At 38.6% G+C, this 14,532-nt stretch overlaps 1 protein-coding gene across 1 annotated transcript in view; it reads left to right on the top strand.

Moving 5' to 3' along the window:
* Positions 1-8,234, top strand: part of Mnat1 (MNAT1 component of CDK activating kinase) — a 148,186-nt gene extending 139,952 nt beyond the window's left edge. Inside the window, exon 8 of the mRNA XM_027418238.2 lies at positions 7,787-8,234. Coding sequence (XP_027274039.1) covers positions 7,787-7,907 — 121 coding nt within the window. The 3' untranslated portion in view covers positions 7,908-8,234. The remainder of the gene's footprint in view (positions 1-7,786) is intronic.
* Positions 8,235-14,532: the final 6,298 nt, after the last annotated feature.

The following is a 14,532-nucleotide window of genomic DNA, read 5'->3' as shown; positions in this document are numbered from 1 at the left end:
CAAGTATGTAGTCAATTTTAGAGAAGGTTCCATGTGGTGCTGAGAAGAAGGTAAATTGTTTTGTATTTGGGTGGAATATTCTATAGATATCTGTTAAGTCCAATTGCGCCATAACTTCTATTAGATGTTTTGTTTCTTTGTTAAGTTTCTGTCTGGTGTTTCTGTCCAGTGGTGAGAGTGGGGTGTTGAAATCTCCCACTATAAGTGTGTGCGGTTTTATGTGTGATTTGAGTTTTAGTAATATTTCTTTTACAAATGTGGATGCCTTTGTATTTGGGGCATAAATGTTCAGAATTGAGACTTCATCCTGATGGATTTCTCCTGTGATGAGTAGGAAGTGACCTTCTTCATCTCTTTTGACTGATTTTAGTTTAAAGTCCAATTTATTGGATATTAGGGTTGCTACTCCTGCTTGTTTCTTGGGTCCATTTGATTGGAAGATCTTTCCCCAACCTTTAATTCTTAGGTACCATCTGTCTTTGAGGTTGAGGTGAGTTTCTTGTATGCAGCAGATGGAAGGATTCTGTCTTCTTATCCATTCTGCTAATCTGTGTCTTTTTATAGGGGAGTTGAGACCATTAATGTTGATGGATATTAAAGACCATTGATTATTGTTCACTCTTGTTTGTTTTTGATTTGGTGATGGTGGTGAGATTATGTGTGGGATTCTGTCCCTTTTTCCTTTTGGCTGTTGGTAAATTGGGATTACCTATTGCCTATGTTTTTCTGGTTGTAGTTACCTTCCCTGGGTTGGAGTTTTCCTTCCAATACTTTCTGTAGGGCTGGATTGGTGGATATGTATTGTTTGAATCTGGTTTTGTCATGGAATATCTTGTTTTCACCATCTATAATGATTGAAAGCTTTGCTGGGTATAGTAGTCTGGGCTGGCATCCATGGTCTCTTACTGTAGGTAGAATATCTATCCAGGATTTTCTGGCTTTCAGAGTTTCCAAGGAAAAGTCAGGTGTGATTCTGATAGGTTTGCCTTTATATGTTACTTGACCTTTTTCCTTTGCTGCTCTTAATATTTTCTCTTTGTTGTGTATGTTTGGTGTTTTGATTATTATGTGGCAAGGTGACCTTTTTTTTTTTTTTGGTTCAGTCTATTTGGTGTTCTGTAGGCTTCTTGGATTTTCATTGGTACGTCTTTCTTTAGGTTGGGAAAGTTTTCTTCTATGATTTTGTTGAATATGTTTTCTGCGCCTTTGAGTTGGATTTCTTCACCTTCCTCTATAACTATTATTCTTAGGTTTGGTCTTTTCACCTTATCCCATAGTTCCTGGATATTTTGTGATAGGGATTTGTTGGACTTAAGACGTTCTTTGGTTGATGAGTCTATTTCTGCTAGTGTGTCTTCAACCCCTGAGATTCTTTCTTCATCTCTTATATTCTGTTGGTTATCCTTACATTTGTAGTTCCTGATCGTTTACCCAGCTTTTCTATTTCTGTCATTCCCTCAGATTGTGCTTTCTTCATTGTCTCTATTTCAGATTTTTTAGTTCTTGAACTGTTTCCTTGAGAGATTGATATTGATTGACCTGAAGATTGATATCTTTTATTTTTAGGTTAGTTTTTTCTTCCATTTCTTTAAGGGATTGTCTCATGTCCTCTTTGAGATCCTCTATCATTTTCCTAAAGATATTTTTAAGGTCATTCTCTTCTGGTTCATCTGCATTGTGATGTTCAGGTCTTACTGGTGTATGGTTCCTAGTCTCCGGGGGTATCATATTGGGTTTTCTGTTGTTGGATGTGTTTTTACCTTGTCCTCTTCTCATCCTTTCTTCTGGTGGGTGCAGCAAGAGTTTCTTGGTGGGTGAGGGACCAAGGTTCTCTTCTGGTAGATGCAAACAGATCCAATACTCTGATGTCTGTCCTCTTCTCGTGAATGGAGGTGTCACTGTTCCCTGGGTGTCGGCAGTGTTCGGGAGTGCAGGGTCCTGGGCTGGCGGATGGAGGCGGGATGGCTCTGGGTGTTTGGAGTTTGGAACCCGCTGCCCAACTGGTCTGGCATGAAGGTCACTTGCGTCAAGTGACTTTGAGCAGCGACAACGAATCTCTCCTTCCTCTTAATCCACTGCCAGCATTGTATCTTATTTCAGATCTTGGCTATCTTTGTTTTGTTGTTTATGCTTAGTTTTATTGTTTTGTTCTGTCTTTGAGATGTAACCCAGAATAGCTGGGATTTACTATGTAGCCCAAGCTGGTCTGGAACTCATGATAGAAAAGTTTTATTTGTATGAAAGTTTTATGTATCTTATGTATGGATACAGTTCTGCCTACAGTTTCAAGTTGGAGATCTTATACTAAAATTAACCAAAGAAGTAACAATTTGTTTTTGGAATGAATACCTTCTGATTGTATGAAGTATTTTTAATATTTATCAAATATCATATGTCTGTTGGCTATTAGGTATATTCCTGACTTTATCCAAGTTTTTTTTTTTTATAGTGCCTATATTAGTTACTTTTCTGTTACTGTGATAAAACACCATGGCTGGGCATCTTATAAGGAAGAATTTATTTGGCTTTTGGTTCCAGAGGGATAGGAGTTCATCAGGGTGGGAAGGCATGGGAGCAGAAGGCTGTCTCAGCTCTCCAAATGCTGGGATTATAGGTGTGCAGCACCACAGGGCCTTTATCATCATTCATAGACTACTGTTGATAGTGTCAGAACTGATTCACAGTTCGAATTTGGGTGTTGTGACATGTGAGTGGTAAATCCTAGTGTGTGTGTGTATATCATACGGTCTTCAATTTCTGGATCTAAGCCTTGCAGTTCAGATGACCTAAACATCTGGCATAAGTGCTCTTTGTTCCTGAGTATGTTGGTATAAATGTGAAACAGCTTTACTATTTAGCTTATTCACCTTGCATCCTCATTCACTGGCTAGACCAATAAAGAGTAACATGATAAGTATCCGTGGAAGTCATTTCCATTACTTTTTTTTTTTTTTTTTTTGGTTTGGAGCTCATGAGGCCACATGTTTTCCTAATCAAACTACCTGTAGAATTATGGACAGTATCTGAATCATAGCACCTTCCACATTTATCTTAGCTCATACAATTATCCATTCGTTGTTATTCTACTGTTATGATTAAGCTAGCACAAGTTAAGTGAAAATTTAGTTTTAGAATTTCTTTATTTTAGCAGTAGTTGTCTGAGTACACTATCACTATTGCTTCGGGGGGGGGTTAATTTGTGTGTGTGTGTGTGTGTGTGTGTGTGTGTGTGTGTGTGTGTGTTTGTGGATGTGTTGCATGAATGTGTATGTGGTATAGGTGCGCCCGAATGTCCACATGGAGTGGCCAATGATCTACCTCCTTTGAAACAGGTCTCACATTGGCCTGGTTCACCAATTAAGCCAGGCTGGCTGAACAGTGAGCCATGGATCCTCCTGTCTTTCCTAGCACAGGGATTATAAATGTGGACCACCACATACATCTTTTTATATATGTGTCAAGAATTGACTCAGGTCCTCAGCTTGTATAGCAAGCACTTTACTGACAATTATCTCCCTGGTTCAATAAAAATATTCTGAGCTGGGCGCACACTTTTAATCCCAGCACTCGGGAGGCAGAGGCAGGTGGATCTCTGTGAGTCTGAGACCAGCCTGGTCTACAAGAGCTAGTTCCAGGACAGCCTCCAAAGCCACAGAGAAACCCTATCTTGAAAAACTCCAAAAAAAGAAAAAAGAAGAAAAATATATTCTGTAGCCACGGCTAAATATTTTCGGGGAGGTAGTGTAGTTCATGGAATTCAAACGAGGGCCTTGAACATGTTAGTCAAGTGTTCTACCAACAAGTATCATCCTAGCCCATGAGATGGAATCCTTACACTTCTAAGAGCTCTTAGTCTTGACAGCTGGAACACAGAACTGTATGGAGCAGGTCTGTTTAATTCACAATGGCATCAAACGCAAACTTTAAATGGGTACCCTGCAGCTTGGCACAGTCCAGTGAGCCTGTAGACAGGAAGATCACTTGAGTTTGAGGCCAGTCCTAGAAATGTAGGCAGACTATGTCTCAAAACACAAAGCATGGGGAAAGCACACTCTGTTTGTGAAAGGCAAGTCCCATTCTGTAGGCTTCCATGCCTTCCTAACTTGGAACCTGAGTGTAATTCTTCACAGGGCTAGCAATTTAAAAAAAGAAGCAGCTAACATGAACTCATTTCCATTTCAACTCTAAAACTTGAAGGTTATTCGGAGCTGCCATGCCCTAGTCACGATGAGGCTCTGAATGGTGCTTGTCTTAATGTTGATTCCCTCTGCCCCTTCCCGAGAGTGTGATGTGAGTAGCACCAAAAGGAACTGAGTGCTGTCTGTCTGCCAGTGGTCGCTGCAGGCTTTTAAGGGAAAGGAATAGTAAGAGTAGTATCAGAGCCACTCTCTGTGTCAGGACCCGAGGAAATGAAGTTTTTCTGAAGAAAAGTGTAATTATACCACCTACTGGGGAATAAAAGCTGCTAAAAATGAGAATGATGATGTTAATCAAAGTCCAGGAAAACCACCAGTCTAATGTCCAACTATTTTCTTCTCCATGGTCCACTGTTCCTTTTCTTCCTCCATCTCCAGAGTCCGATAGTGATTTTGATGCATAGTGACAAAGGAAGGCAACTTCAGGCAGAGAGCATAAATTACAGTTCAAGATGTTCTTTGTATAAGAATTATCTTACATGCGGTTTTGAAAACATACTGTTAGGCTTTATTAAGAAAATAATGATTTTTTTAAATCTGAATTTGGTCTGTTTTCAGTAAAACTAGTGGTATACTACCAAAAAAAGCAACCCCACACTGGTTTCTACTTACAAGATTTATGCATCATGAAAAGCAGAAATAGTGTCTTGACATTGGCTAAGTAGAGCTGTTGTGTCCAGGCACCAAAGCTTGACTTCTGCAAATGAATTTGCCTAAGACTCTTTCCTCATTTTGTTACATAAATTATACATAAAATTATGCTGACTTCTGCTGTAACCCCAAGAGATGTCATTTTAATGATTACAGAAGAATAAGCATAGGTGTGGAGTAAGGTGGAAAAGTAGGCAAAAACTAAATTCTTGACGTCTGGTTTCAATGTGGCAGATCCTTAAAATGCTTTGGCATACCACAATAATTAAAGGATTTAAGCAATGAATTAAAACACCTAGAAACAAAATCCTACAACTGAATAGTAAGAGTGAACTATATTTTTAAATGGAATCAATACAGATTGCCTTGGTTCAAATATTTTGAAACATTTAACAGTAAAAGTTACGTAAAGCCCTGGAGATCAAAAAGAGCAATATAAATAGGGAAGACTCTGAAAGACCTTAGTCCCAGACATTTTAATGTAAATGGTTGGAGAAGGGGAATGTATTTTCTTCAATGCTATGCAAAGAAATTTTAATTGACTTATTTTGGCAGTGGGAATCATACAACTTACCATTAATAACTCAAATTTAACAATATTTGCTCATTGCTTTGGATTATGACTGTGTTCAAGAAATACTATTTTCAAACACTAATTAATCATTTTAGATAAACTTTTAAAAAATGCATTTATGGCCTCAATGAGTATGACTGTTTATTACATTTTCCTTATAAAAGCTGAACTGTTTTATATACTCTTTATGGAAACAGTGCACAGTCATAAATTAGAAGATGCAACTGTTTTAGGTATTTTACTGGGCCTGCGTTTGCCTGCCAGCAGTGCAGCTGTTTCAGGTTTCTCAGCATAACATATAAAAAGCTGTGTGCACCCTGCAAGTTTATACTGGACTTGCCAAGCCAGAAATGGTGTGACTCAACTTTCCCAGAAGCAAGCCAGACCAAATGCAGTGAACCAATAGTTAGCTGCACATTGGTTTTTATTAAAACTGTGAAAAGCAATTCCATTTGTGATAGTCGTTCTCTGACTGTTGACAAATACTGTGGTGCTTGTATTTGATGGGTGTGAGCTAAATGGAACCAGAACTCCACCTTTCTTTTGAGGATCTGAGGAGAGGAAGGTGCCATCATTTGTCAAAATGGAGTATTTAAATTCAATTTTGCCTATAAAACTATTTCTTATTTGTGTGATTATCATTATCATTGAGTTTACAGTGTTAGGAGTTCAGTTTTATGTTCTGAGGTAACTCACCACTTATCTTGTTTCTGTATTAGTAGGAATCCTTCTTTGGTTTCTTGTTTGTTTGTTTTGGGCTTTTGTTACAGGGTCTTACTTTGTCCCCCTGGCTGGCCTAGAACTTGCTATGTAGACCATGCTGGCCTTGAGCTCAGAGATGTACTTGCCTCTGCCTCCTAGCCCTATCCATCAGATTCTTTACAGCTGGCATTGTATGGTGCTATGGGAGGGCACTAAGAAAATAACTTTGTAGACATGTGATAGATTAATGAATTCTTGTTTAATTCCTGTGAGACCTTAGACTCTACCTGGAATTCATCAGTGACATTTAATGATATTATTTACTGAAGTAGGATGCATCCTTGGAGATACATATACTGACATAATCAATATTTTACCCCTTAAATTTTTCACTTATAAACATTTCATAAGGTACTACAGTTGTATGTAATGTGTATATTACATAGAATATCCATTATTTGTATTCTATAAAACTTAAAAGTTTTGGGTATGCTATAAATATACTACCCAAATAGTTACAGATTGTTGCTCAATAAACTTTTGTTTTTCCTTTGACTTTCACCCTTGGCAGAAAAGCAAAGATTTGAGTTAAGACCATGATTTGTGTAATGTGAGTAAATTATAGCCAGTTCCAAGAGCTTGGCCTGTTTCATTTTGACAGCTTCTTCTATTTGGTCCCTCAAATTGCCATATATATTTTAACCATACAGACTTATTATACATAAACACGAACAAAAAAAAACTGACTTGCTATTTTGTTAGAAATAAGAAGTTGCTCATGCATTAAGATCTTGACACAGGAAGTTTGAATGAATGAGTAGAAAAGGTTCCAAGCTATTAAAGCATCCTGCTTCCTGATTTACTCATTTGTCATACCTGTAATTCTGAAAGTGGCTGAAGCAGCTTTGTTTCCAGGGACTATGTGGTTTCCTACAGAGGCATTAATGCAAGGCTGGAAATACTTGTTTTCCTGCAGCGGTGATGGTCATGCTGACAAGTCACTTGTCTGGTGGGATTGTCTTATTTTTTTAGGCCTATTTTGTCTGTTTTTATGAAGGCAGAAATTCTTCAGCGGTAAAAGACTGTGAAACTAAAGAAATATTGTTATTCTATCTTTTGAAATCAGTTGGATTCTTCTATACCTACTATCAGATTTTTTACACATGTAATATCTAATGTTTCTTTTCCTGCAAGGAAGGAGACATCATGCTTTGGAGATACTGGGGTGATTTCCCTGCTCCTTTTGTTTTTGGTATTAAAGGATTTGCTTGAAAATGCTTTTGTAAAACTGTTAGTAGCATAATATTGTCATGATGTGTGTTTATTAAGAGCATGCCAAAAAGGATAGCAGCCAACAAAACAAATCAGCACTGGAAATTGTGAAACAGTGAACATTTTAACATTTCATCAAAAGGTATGAGTTATAAGCCTTCAGAACTGCTATTAGACTTCACTGTCCTTTGTAGCTGAGTAGTAGTTAGACAATCCATATATACAGTTGGTGTGTTTCCTTTTAAAAGGTAATGGTTCATTTATAAAAGCCTGAACATTTCAACCTCAGAATTCCTTTTGAAATTGGGATCAGTTTTACATTTGCTTTGTAAAATGTCACCGACTTACATGTTTTTTACATCAGTGGTACACTTTTTTTGTTTTCTTTCAGGTATTTAAACCACGTCCGAGCTGCCTCTCCACAGGACCTTGCTGGTGGCTATACTTCTTCTCTTGCTTGTCACAGAGCACTACAGGATGCATTCAGTGGGCTTTTCTGGCAGCCCAGATAAACCTGTGTTTTCTCATTTATAAGATTTGGATCCTGGAGCCAAACCAAGGGGTTTGAAAGTAAAGAGATTTGTGAAATGCCAGCACACACAGCTGCAAGACTGCGCCACTTCTAGCTGCTGTGTTCAGGTGTTTATTACAGTCTGAACCAAGCTGAGAAATGTGTTGCATGTAGATTCCTGGAAGAGCTTTATTTTCTACTTCTGTTCTTCAGACAGGGATTGAAGCATTGCACCTCATCTGACAGGAAAAGAATAAATGATTTCCCTATGTATGGAGTTGACAGACTTATAAAAAAATTTTTTTAAATAAAGCTTGACTTTATGGTACATTTTGTGGTTTTTCTCTTCTTACAGTGTTTTTCTGGAACGTATTTCCAAATGCCTTTTTTATTATAACATTCAGTATTAATATCCAAGTCTATATTTTTCCTAAAAAATGTCTCCTTTTTTTGTCTAATGTCTTCTTAATAGTGGTCCAGACAAGTGGATATGTTCCCTCCAACCAGCAGGCTGTTCAAATAAAGCCTGACCTGTGATGATGACACTTCCTCAGCAGTAAGAAACTCAGGGCCTGTTTTGTGCAGTGCAAAGTGAGGCAAACCTAATATGGTTCCCAGCTGTGAGTCCCACTCATGATAAACCAGAGCCTAGCATTAGCCCGCTTTAATGACAAATTCAAAGAAGGAGGCTAATAAAATTGAATACTTCAATGGCACCTTTCACTGCCAATGTGAGCTCATTTTATGATGAGATGCTGAGACTGGAAAAGGCACCACTTAAGTGAAATTTCTCTGTGCATAAATTGTAGACTGATGTAGTTTTCCACCAGAACTTCAAGTGGCTTTATTGTACTCATGATTTTGCTTAGTTTGGATGTGGATAGGATACTACCCATAGCATCCCAGCCTTGTGTGAGTCTGTTGCATAGAACCCTGAATGAGGAACATAGTTTTTCAAGGAAATTGAAGGGCTGTCTATCAAATCTCTGCCACAAGAAATACTAATTTTATGGGCGGAAAGTTAAATGAATCAAGACTTGTGGTTCCATTAGAGTATAGTAGTCATCTGCAATAGCACCATCTTGTTTTACAAAGTGGTGATTCATTTCAGTGCATCTTGTGGTACCCCACTTCTCTGCTGGTTGTCACAACACTTCTCATCTTTGATAAATGAGAAAACTAAGACACTGAATAAGCCAAGGTTATATATGTAAATCAGTAAAGAGTTAGAATTAGACCATAGGTTAGTTCTTAATCCAAATCCAGTTCTGACAACTCTCCAGTACATATCATATCCTTATAGTAACTGTTTGCTAATTGAGAGAATTCACGCTTTTAAATCCAATCTGTAAATCTGATGAAAGAAATGGTACAATGAACCTATGATTAGGACTTTACTACACTTGTGTGCAGAAATTTATGTGCCTAAAACTAATGAACTAATTTATAAATGTTTCAAAGGCTTCCAAGCTTTGTTTTGCATCTGCCTTAGAAATCCATACTTGATTCTGTTAGACAAATGAAATAAAGATCATGTCAGTAAGCAATGGGAGTATCTGAAATTGAATCTTGTAATTCTTTCTCACCCTCCCAGGGAGTTCCTCCTAGAGGTAGTGCACAAGTCTTTCATCTGCTAAGTATCTATTCTTAATACTAGTACAGAAAGAGATATTGTACAACTTTGTGCCAGGTACTGTGCTTCATGCTTCCTAGATTCAAGTGATCAGGTCACCTAGACTCTACATGAAAGGGGAAGGAGGGGCTCAGCATTTATGAAAACAAGTAAATGTTCTTTTTCATTTATAATCACATCACATATTTTGTCTATTAGAGGATAACTTAATGGAGACTGATCTTACCACTTTACACATATGAGTGAATAACATCATTTGTGCGTTATAACCTGTATCAGTTTATATTCTTGGATTGTTTTAGAGAAACTTGTGTTTAAATGCTTATAGATAGAAAAATAGTCCTATTTTAAAGTCCTTTAATTTACACTTGCACATACTTAGCATTTGACCCACGTTTTCTCTTACTACCTCCCTGTGTTTCACACCATTGCCATTGGTTGCCTTTACTTATTTACATTTGCCCGCCAGGCTTCTGACGGTTGTAATTAATGTTCTAGACCAGAGGTACACATAGTAAGTATTTTAGGCTTCTGGGGCTAAGTAACAAATTAAGAGCACTGTGTGATACTTACATAATGAGAATAAAAAAACTTAACACAATTTTATTGATGAAAGTCAAGATATAATTAAGCACAATTTTCATGATAATGCCTGTAACTGGAGGTATGAGTGTTTCATGTTATCAAAATTAACACTTATTAATCATCTGCAATGAGTATCTCCACATTTTACCTTTACAACTATCTTTTTCAATAGGCAAATTCTGTTGAATATTGGCCTTGATCCATGAACATGTGATATCAAACTATGATGGTTAGCTTTCATTGCTAACCTAGAAACACCAGGGAAGAAAGTGTCAAAGATGGGTTGTCTATATTGTGTTGCCCTGCGGTCATATCTGTGGGGGAACTGTTTCAAGTTATTGAAGGAAGCCCTGGCCCGCTGTGTTCAGCACCCTTGCCTAGGCAGGGGCCCTGAGCTAAGTGGAAAGAACAAGGTAAGTTCAAGCAAGCAAGAACACATGAAGTCCCTGCCTTGACTTCCTCACAATGATGGACCATATTCTCAAAGTATTAGCTGAAATAAACTCCCTCTTCCCACAAGTTGTTTTCTGCCACAGCAACAGAAAAATGAAACTAGAACATTAACCAAACATATTCATAACTTAAAAGACATTTAAAATGCATTAATTCCTTAAGTATTACATACAATATATTTTGATCATAATCATCTCCACATTACTCTCCCTCGACTCACTCCCTACCTCCCCACTCTGTCCCATCTTCATGTCATTTGTTTGTAATAACCCAGCACATCCAGTTTGTGTTAACTCCTAGGTGTGGGGCTATCCACTGGAGCATGAATGACCTACCACCCTTTCCCAGAAGCTCTCTGCTGTCAATAGCTCCTCAGCTAGGGGTGGGAGCGCATGCCACCTCCTCCATCTTAGAATGTTTACTAGCTTTATCTTGATGGGAGATACACTTCTGTATGCTATTAACATGTTTCTCTTATTGGTTGATGATTCAAACACTGATTGGCCAGTAGCCAGGCAGGACGTATAGGCGGGTTACCAGATGAGGAGAATGCTGGGAAGAGAAAGGCAGAGAGACACCATGTATCTATAGGGAATATAGGACTCCAGGCATAGTTAATATAATTAACATATGCCTCTGTGTTTTTATTTGGGGCTGTGGGACCAGGTGGGACAGAAACAGCTGCCCTGAGTTTATGAGTGTAGTGGTCCTATTATTTTCAGACAACACTGCTTTCCTCTATTCCACCTGATCTCTGGCTCTTACAATCTTCTTGCCCCCCTCTTCTGTGATGGTCCCTGAGTTTTGTGAGTAGTGGTGGCGGTGGTGACATTGATGTCCTGCTTATGGCTGAGCATTAAGTTGTGAATCACCATCCACTGTATAAAGAAACTTCTGCTGAAGTCTGTGAGCTATACTAATCTATAGGTAATAGAGAAATGAATTTAGACTGCAGTTTGATATTATGTCTGTTTTGCAGAATAATATTAGGTTCGCCCTTGGTACCCAGGAGCTCCCCAACCATGAGTTCTTGGCCGGATTTATACTGCCAGTCATGAGTTTCCTCCTGTGGAGCAGGCCTTCACACCAATTGGAAGGTACGTGCTTAACCCCATGACATTCATGCCGCTATCACAACTTTGGGCATATCTTGCTGACCTGGTCATTATTGTTCATGTCTGAGTAAAACTGTTGACATCCCTACCCCACCCCCACCGCTTCACCACAGCAGCTTTCATGGCATCATAGGGAGGAAGCTTCCTGCTATCAGCTAGATTTCTCCATGTCTTATGACCAAAGTATGTGGTGTCTCTAGCAATAGGGTCTTACCATCAAGTTCTGGTGGGCAACCAAGAGCAATGGCAGAAGCCTGTTGGGTCTCCAGCACACCTCTAACTCACAACTCAGGGGGAGGTGCCCCACGCCTGGCACTGGGCTTTTTATTTGGCAACCCCTGGCTTCTGGGAGGAGTAGGAAAGCATTTCTAAGAGGATTAGATCCTTTTCCTGATGTTTGTCATTACACGGCACATGAGTAGGTTCTAGTTTTACTGGTGGAAACTCCTTAACTGCAGTAAATAGTTTGATGTGGACATATTCCCTTGGCACCCACAATAACTCCCCAAAATACTGAGCTTCTAAGCGACATCAAGTCCCAAGACCTTATGAAGTAAATTTCTGAGGTCACTCAGTATTTCAGAATAATGTTTAACAATGGTTCTTTTTGTTGAGAAAAATTTGTATTTCCTCTGACGTCCACAAGTGTTGCATAATGGGTGCACACAAGCTTGTGCACACACACTTTTAAAGATTGTATTCTTTTAAATTACAAACTTTACTCTTGATAAATTAAATTAGGTGGTACAAGTCCGGCTAGATCTCAGCCTTAATTGCTGATAAGACTCACAGAAAACAAATGAAGTTTCCCACAGATATGACTGGTTCAGTCATGTATGAGAGGTTACAACCTTTCGCAGGGCATTAACAGTGAACAGGCATAAGCTTTAAACTCCTTACATTTCACAAGCTTTATAGACAGGTCCAAGTAAGCCCTCTGCTCCACATACTTTTTAAAAAAATCATTTATAAGACTTAGCAAATTCTGTTTTAGTTGCACATTGTAGTGTTTTTGAAGCTCCTTTTTTATTCATAGCTCCACGCAGAGAGCAGTCATGGAGGCTTCATCTTTGTATTTAAAGCCTGGTCACAAAACTTCAAAGAACTGGGCAGTATTTGCAACATCTGTCAGCCCTTAAAAGCCAGGGTGGAATCCTTTACCTTCTCAGTTGCCTACTGACACCACTCCCACTGTTCTTAACTGAACAACTGTTCTTGCCCAAGGCCAATCCTCTGAAACATGTTTATTTTCTCTGAATACAGTTATTCAGTTGCTACATTCAAACACAATTAACGCAGCAACAGTAAATGGCTTTCTTTAATCGGCTAAAAGTCATTTGGGGACTTAAGGTATAGCCTTATTTTGGTTTTATTTGCTATTCTGGCTTAGGGTTTTTGAATTTTTCTGAATTGCTTACAAGTAGAGACAGGTACTTTGGTGTGGCAATACAATGCATACTGTTATTTCTTTCTTTTCTTTCTTTTTTTTTTTTTTTTGGACAAGGGTATAGATGCTTTGTCATCTAAATGACAATAATTCACACCCCACTGAGACTTCAAAGCATAACCTATCCAAGGTCCATTTATCCTGTTATAATGGGTATGTACTACTCACAAAAAAATGAAACCTGTGAAGCCGGGCTTGGCGATTCACTGTAATCCTAGCATGTGGGAGGCTGAGGCAGGAGGTTTGCTGTGAGTTCAAGTCCAACCTGGGTTGTACAGGTTGGGATCTGTAGCATGCCAAGCTGCAGGACGGCCACAAGAGTCACCTTGAGGTCTGTGCTACAATTGCTCCACCCTGCTGTTTATCATGTGAGCAGCTATACACAATATGAAAACTAATAGGGGCCAGGAGACAGAAGCAGATGACCTCTGTGAGTTCGAGACCAGCCTGGTCTAAAGAGCAAGTTCCAAGACAGGCGCCAAAGCTACACAAAGAAAGCCTGCCTTGAAAAACAAAAATAAACAAACAAACAAACAAAAAAACAAAAAAAAGAAAAAAAACTATTTAATAGAGAGGGCAGGTGTCAATAAATCTTCCAGCACACTAAAACCGCAAACTCAAATTTCATCTAAGTTCCATGTTACAAAATGTTATTGTTTTTCAACCATTTGAAAATGTAAGAAAATCCTCATGTCATAGACCATTGTGCCGGATGTGGCCTGGAAGATGTGGTTTTCCTATTCCTCACCTAAATAATTTAATTTTGTATTACTTTTATACTGCTAATTGGTAGTAGAGAAGTTATATAACACAATCACATTCTTATACTAACTACAATGTAGTTATTAAATGCTTTCTTAATTAAGCAGAATGTGGTCATCAATCTTTAAAAACTATCTTTCCAAGGGACAGACACTACTAAAAGTACATTTATCTAATAAAAATAGCTTGGATTGTAAAATCATTATATAATTTGTTTGTTCATTTATTTTGCATATGTGTATGCATGTATCACCTGGTGCATACATTAGGTTAGAGAAAAGCTTTCAGGAGTCTCTCCTTGTACCATGTTGATCCCAGGGATCAAACTCAGGTTATCAGGCTTGGAGGCAAAAGCCTTTACCCAATGAGCCATCTTACTGGCCCATACCAATTCTTTTTTTTTTGGTTTTTCAAGACAGGGTTTCTCTGTGTAGCTTTGGAGCCTATCCTGGCACTCGCTCTGGAGACCAGGCTGGCCTTGAACTCACAGCGATCCGACTGCCTCTGCCTCCCGAGTGCTGGGATTAAAGGCATGCGCCACCAACGTCCGGCCCAATTCTATTTTAAAATGATGCTGGATCATGGTGGTGCATGCTTGAGATTCTAACAACACAACAGTCTATTACACAAG

Source organism: Cricetulus griseus, chromosome 5, assembly GCF_003668045.3.
Source record: "Cricetulus griseus strain 17A/GY chromosome 5, alternate assembly CriGri-PICRH-1.0, whole genome shotgun sequence".
Taxonomy (NCBI): Eukaryota; Metazoa; Chordata; class Mammalia; order Rodentia; family Cricetidae; genus Cricetulus; species Cricetulus griseus.
This window is presented reverse-complemented; position numbering and strand designations above follow the sequence as displayed.